The sequence below is a fragment of the Pavona decussata genome, unplaced genomic scaffold (genome assembly GCF_977016875.1).
Source record: "Pavona decussata unplaced genomic scaffold, jaPavDecu1.1 SCAFFOLD_12, whole genome shotgun sequence".
Taxonomy (NCBI): Eukaryota; Metazoa; Cnidaria; class Anthozoa; order Scleractinia; family Agariciidae; genus Pavona; species Pavona decussata.
The window spans coordinates 1,573,992-1,580,938 of record NW_028145435.1 but is presented as its reverse complement, the minus strand read 5'-3'; the positions used below and the strand labels follow the sequence as shown (position 1 = coordinate 1,580,938).

Here is a 6,947-nt window from a genome sequence, read left to right as displayed (position 1 = left end):
GGCGGGAAGGCCACGAGCAGGAACTTCCGGTCTGAATGAAACGATCCACATCCGCATGTATTTCCACCTTCAAACTGTACGATGTTCACTGCATGCACATCTGACACACGATCACTGTCCTCTGGGTACAGAATTGATACAGGTGAGGGTAAGAGGGAGTTCTGGGATCAGTCAATAACTGTCAAATTATTTTTCTATGCATATAAAGTAAATGATGCGTGACAGTCCTTCAACATACTCAAATTACTCATACGATAACCAAGCAACGGAAGCCTTGAGGGAGCATGCAATTGGTGTGAAGTTCACAAATGAAGCTCGTTTTCCGGGTTTTGGATTTATAACATGTGATTCCCAACGCGTTTCAACGTTTTTAACTTTGATTCATCAACCAACACAAACAGTGATCAAAAGCCAGCTCTACGCTCGTAAGTTTCAAGTCACGCTTTGTACCGGTCTCGAGAATCCCACGGAAAAATAGGGGGACTGTGAACAGTCTAGCTAATTATGTACACTAAGCTTTTAAATCTACGTTTTTAATTGTGGACCAATTCTCGTTTTATTTGCTCAGTATATATTCTTATTTTACACAGCAAACTACAGTTTTTCTGCTCTTGTTGTTGAATAAGGAATAGCGGAAATTCATACACAAATGCGATAATAATGGTTGAATGGAGTACAATAGGCATTCAAGAGAATTCAAAATCTCTTGCTTCAAAAGTGTGTAATCCTTGGACTTGGCGACTTGCTAATGGTGTTATGGCTTTGTTCTTCGCTTTAGCTGCCTATGTTCAGGTTTGTGTTCGTTTTGTTCTATAGACATATTTAAACGTCCAATTCGATTTGACTTCCTGCTAAGCTTCTTCTCGGTCACCCTCCAGGTTAAATACCTGATTTTCATGTAGTTAGATTTTATCATTATTGTGATTATTGTTAACTGACACTGTTGTGGTTAGGGATCCTACATCTAAAAAAAATATTGGAATGGATACTTAAAACTTTACAACAAATGAAAGTGGAAGTATATTAAAAGTTAAAACAGCCAGGAATAGATCGAGTATCCCTGCCTCGTTTATAACAAAATTGGACTTTCTTTTTATCAACAGATAAATGACCCTGATCCTGTTATATGGATGGTAAGTTATTGCTTCCTAGTTATTTCTCACCTGATGGGAAGTTTATGCCTCCTCAGAGTATCTGTATATTGGACCCCCCCCCCCCCCCCCTACCAACAAATGAGGGTCATGTGGACATGGGATAAGTTGGAGAAGAGCATAACAAAATCTTCACAGGTTACCATCTCTTGTTAGGGTCCATATATTTGGTGGAATATACAGGGTGATTCTACCCAGATACAGGGGGCCTGGGGCTCCACCTGCACCTACCCAAGATGTCCTTTCCACCCATATACAGGGAGGCTTCACCAACAAGGGTGCCCTTTTCACCCACATAAAATTATATAAAGTTTTCAAATGGTTGGCAACATTTAAAATGTTGGTGTGTTAAAGGGTGGCAAATTACAAAAAGAGGACCAAGAGGACTTGAGGAAAGAAATCTTAAGCCCAGGATTATTAGTAATATTACATGTACAAAGTGTAAAAAATATTTTCCATGTTTTTAATAGAGTTATAGAAACACAAGTTTGTAAGGACAAGAATTATTGCAGCTCAGTTGATAGAGCACTGCAGGAGTATCTCAGAGATCATGGGTTCAAATCCCACTCAAGGCTCAATTTATTTTTGGGCTTTCTTTTTGCAGCTGTGTGAAGTTACCTACATAAGTACGATATCTCTCTGGCCATTATACCCTTGACAACAAACTCCCTACAATGGTCTTGTCATGTTTTTACTTTCTTGTCCCTATACTGCTGATCCATTCATGCACCCACTCGGAGTCTCTAACTAAAAACTCACCCATACCTTAAACCTAAAACAGCTAGTTCAGTTCCCGTCTGCATGCATGAGGCTTTTCTAACAAGGTTCACCCATGTTAAGATGTTGAATTTAGGAATTGTGGGAGTGACATCCAGGATCAGAAAAACCAGTTTTATATATTAACCAAATTAATACAGCTTAATAACTCATTAGCTGTGTTTTTATTGCAGCTGATTTATGGAATTCCCTGTGTTCTGTGTGTTGCTTTAGTCTTTAACTCAACATTACAAGGTACTGATAATTTGTACATGTGGTCAAGAATCGTAACTTGTCAGTGGCTATAATTACATTAGCTTGCGAACGTGGACATATTTCCGGCTGTCACTTCTCTCGTTTTTGGTGGAGAGAAGCGACAGCCGGAAATACATCTGCGTTCGTAGGTTAATTACATGTATGCAGTGCTGATCACTTAACTAGCAAGCTAATTTTAATACATTATGCATCTAATCAACTAAAAGAAACATGAGTACCTGTTAACTAATTTTAAATATAATTTATTTCCTTTCTTATATGTCTGATTTAACTGGTCTAGAAAAATTATAAAATAATATTTCTTTTTTTTTTCACCATTAAAAGTTTTTATTAACCTAACATGACACATCATATAACAATATTACAATACAAAGCTCTACTTACAATGGTCAGTTGCTTATTAAAACATTTAAGAGGAAAAATTAAAAGTAACGTTGTTCGTTGTCTGTTCATTTTTCTTCATTCTTGATGATGATGTTTGATACATCGAAACGTCAAACAACGTTACTTATTATTTTTTTTCCTACTTACAATAGGCTTCAAAAACATTCCTGGAAAAGTGTGTGCCAATAGAGTTCATAACAATGATGCTTTTGTGAACGTTGGAAATTAGCATACGAGAAAAACACCACATACTAGTGAGGAGTGTTTTATCAGCTGATAAAACACCACATACTAATAAGTAGGAGGTTTATCGATATAAAGTCACTGCACGTGACGTATCATTGACCATTTGATAGGTCAATGGGCTTATGAAATCAATTATAAATGAGTTTTTGAAGGGCCTTTATTAGTCCAAATTTTAGGTCCATTTTTGGTTCCAACCTACAGTATGGGGGAGGTGTCCATTTATTAGCAGAGGCTCAATACTGTACTCCTCTTGCCACCTGAAGCCTATAACTACAATAAAATCGATGGTCTGGTTAACATAATTAATTAGCAACTGAAGGGCTTGGTGAATGAGTGACCTTTAATTAGTGCATTTTTAATAGATTTTTGTTGCTTTTAAGCTCAGATTCGCTTGTTTTTTCCGCATCTTGCATTCAATTCCTTCAGGAATCATTGCTCCAATGCTTTATCCAGTGCTTTGCGTTTCACTTTGTGATAAAGGAAGAAATCTTGCCCATAATCATAGGTTTTTATCACAACAAAGTATAAAGCGAGGGGAAAAATGCTTCCTGAGGGAGGGAGGGGGGAGGGAGGGAGGGAAGAAAGGAACGAAGGAAGGAAGGAAGGACACATGGAAAACATTTGATAAAGGTGAGCTAAAACAATAAAAAACTATCTAAATGCACATTAGGTTGGTTATGCACCAAGCTCTTCAATACAACATTATTGCCACCTGTTTGACCAGTCCATTAAATGTACTTAAACTTTATAAAAAATTAAATATAGTTGTAGTGGTTGAAATCTAACATGGTGAAACTTTTTATTTTGAAGATCACTCCCTGTGGAAATTGATAGCTGTCACTCATCTTAGTGCATGCATCTTTGGTGTTCTTTACTTGTTCAGTGTCTTACTAAGAAATGAGAATGTTTCCAAAAATCCACTGAATTATGAGGAGGGAAGGTAAGAGTAAAAGATAGACTGCAAGCAGTCCCTTTCTGGTCAGTCGATGGGGTTCGCTCACAGCAAAGCGAGACTCAGGAGGGAGGAGAAATAAACAAGAAGAAACTTTTTCCTGCCTCTCCCCAAGCCCCCCTCTGCTCATTTGCTCACGTTTTTACGCGCTCGGCTATTTAGCATGACCTCTCGACTATCCAGGGACTGCCTGCAGTCTAGGTAAAAAATTGCTGCTACAATAAATAAATAATCTAAGAGGAACTGCACAGAAAGAGAGCTGAATTCATGTCAGCCCATTTAGTTTTTTCTTCGTCAGTTTTCCCTCAAGATGTTTTGTTTCTCTGCCTAGAAATATCATAAGAATAGATAATTGTCTGCAGACTTACAGTGTAATAAGGCCTCAATTGGTACACATAATAATATAATTCTTATCATTTTTAACAGGGAAATTGCAGGACTATTAATCATTGTATTGTGGTTGGCCCTCTGCCAAGTTACAAGACTCAAAAGGTAATTAGTTCAAGACAGTTTTTATAGTGTGAATTAGAAAAGTATTCATACATGTAAGCATGAGTGTCTAATAATTTATTGTGAGGGAAAACCAATAATTTATTTATTGGATGTGACATGTATAAACAGTATTAAATGTAAGATTTCCTTAAATGCAGGGCTGAACTAAATAGGGGTTGGAATTTCAACTTCCCCTTTTCCTTTCCTTGTACATGTAAGTTGTGGAATTTTGAAAGTTGGCCTTTCCGACATTGAAGGGGGTACATGGAAATTTTTTAACACAGTTAGTCCAAACTTTTCCAGACCTTAACATCTGATACATTGCTGCACACTGATAAATCCAAAACCCTTTTCAGACTTTCACATAAAGCTTGCTACCAGTAATTTAGCAAGGTGTCTCTACAACAAGCACCTTTTTCTTGAGGACAATTTGACCAGTTGGTCCCAGCAACACCAAAATTGACAGTTAAATACATGCAGACATCTTTATGGAAATCTGAATCTGGCCTATCACTACATCGATGCTTGGGCAAATTAAATCTCTGCTAACCTGATTATAAAAAATACCTTTTATAATTCAATTTGATATACATGTAATGTGTACATGTTCCAAAAGATATCAATACCCAGCGCATATAAGGGTCATTGGAAATTCAAAAGGGGGAGGCTCTCAAAAGTCTATTGGTAAATTTTTAACGGAAAGTATGAAGGTAGACTGGAATGTCCAGAGGAGTGCGAAAGTTCATCAACCAAGCATAGAACAGCGAGCATCAAAATTACAGTATTTTTACAGTATTACAGTATTTTGGTTTAAAAACCATCAACCAAAAATAGAAATTATTTAGTTCATTTAACATATTAACTTTAAAACTTGTAAATATGTTGGTCAATCATCTCTCCCATGTAAGGGTTTTGGTTTGAAACCCCAAAACACCCTCAACCCTCAGGAAACACTGAGTTATCTGAGTGTATACTTTTGGTTTTGGAGAGCCCTCCCCCACCCCTCACTCCTTTGGATTTTCCAATTACAGTGCATAAGTATACATACTATATATTTTCTGGAACTGCAAGGAATGCTATTTTATGTACAGACAAGCCTTAAAGCAAAACACCCATTAAAACTGATCATGTAGCTCTGGGTTTCTGCCAGTCCAGCACACCAATTAATTATAGCCTTAAATACATGGGACTAGATTGACGACTACTTAAGTCAGAGCCAATAATAAATATCTTCTTTTTTTTTTTTTTTTTGCCTTCCAGCTTCCAGGAAGCAACTGTTTGTCTTTGGACTGCCACTATCGCTGTTGCTGTTATTCCATTTGTTCTATGGGGCTTCTACTTAGCCACCTGGGACATGTCCTCTTTGCAAAACCACTGCAAAGACATCATTTCACGTCACCTGTACAAACATGAGATATAAGAGCCCATTGTACGCTTACACTGTAGTCATCTACCCAGCATTTGAGTGGAAGCAAGGCTAAAGTTGACTTTGTTTTGACAAAATATGACAATATAAATCTGAACAATCCATGGAGGGTTTGAATCATTAATCCATCTGCTATAGTAAAAGACACTTTCATGATTTGCAATTAAGTGTCTAAATCGTAAAAAAAAAATGCTCTTTGAGAATTGTCAAACACTGCATGAGGTACATGTATAAGCTTGCCTTAAGTATTTGAGACAATGCTAAGCTTAGCAAAAAATAAAAAGACTAGTTAACAAAACTTAATGTTCCTATTTTTTGTAACCCCACAAAGGGTAATTTATCCTGGTTCTTCTACAAAGAAACTATATTGTAGACAGCATTTTTCCTCAGATCTTTGTATATTTTGGCAACAACAAAAAAACTATCCAACTCCAGAAAATATCTGTTCCCTACCCCAACCCACATAGAAGGTCATTTGAAATTCAAAGGGGAAGAGGGATCTACATGTAAAAACACAAGTTTTATCGTGAAAGGTGTGAAGCCACATGAGACTTTCAAGAGGGTTGGGATCAGGTCCAAACAAAGAAACTTTCTATGGGAAAAGTATGGATATTTTCAGAAAGAAAACATTGTAGGCAAGATTAGGAGATTGGTTTTCACATTTTTCCCACTCTCCTCTTTGAAGAGAGTTTTAAGAGGGTGGGGGTGGAGGGGGTGCAGATTCAGTCAAATAAGTGAAAGCAATCTTTTTTTTTTTTTGCAAATGGTTGGTTCTATCAACAGAGCTGCATGGTGAGGTAATTTGGCCACTGTAAAGTGCTGACATTTCAAGTGTTGGCTCTGAAGAAGGGCTAACACTCGAAACCTCAGGCCTGATCCAGGCGCCACTCCACTCATGTGCCGGCAAAAGAGCGGCGTCTGAATAAGTTTGGTACGGCAGTTTTAATTTGGTGCGGCAAACATTGTTGAGTTCGACAGGGTCTGCCGCATTATGTGACACTGGAGCGGCAGCTGATTCAGACGCCGCTCCTCTCGTGTGCCGAACTTAATGCATAAATTACTCTCATTGTTTACCGCAACTTGTGATTGGCTCAAAGCCCCATACCGTGACAAGTCACACATGCAGTTTTAACCGGGAAGTAAGTACAACTGTGACTGTCGCTTGATTCTCTTGAGTCTCGTCTTTTGGCTTCAATTCGCTAGGCTTTGTGATTTATTTAGAGAGAATTGCTTTGGCATAAATCTGTTTTACCTCCTGTTTTCA

General features: G+C 37.7%; 1 protein-coding gene across 3 annotated transcripts; it reads left to right on the top strand.

The window, feature by feature from the left end:
- LOC146487997 (transmembrane protein 220-like) lies at positions 1–5,748 on the top strand. Of its 3 annotated transcripts, none has more exons than XM_085125784.1 (7): positions 1–142; positions 591–792; positions 1,104–1,133; positions 2,102–2,162; positions 3,624–3,753; positions 4,192–4,257; positions 5,518–5,748. In XM_085125784.1, exons 2-7 carry the CDS (start codon positions 661–663, stop codon positions 5,675–5,677), a joined length of 579 nt encoding a protein of 192 aa, XP_084981910.1. In that variant the 5' UTR covers positions 1–142; positions 591–660; the 3' UTR covers positions 5,678–5,748. The 3 variants fall into 3 exon arrangements, with proteins under 3 accessions (XP_084981910.1, XP_084981917.1, XP_084981902.1); XM_085125791.1 differs by having other exon boundaries at positions 9–148; XM_085125776.1 differs by lacking the exon at positions 1–142 and adding an exon at positions 222–425.
- The last annotated feature ends 1,199 nt before the right edge of the window (positions 5,749–6,947 follow it).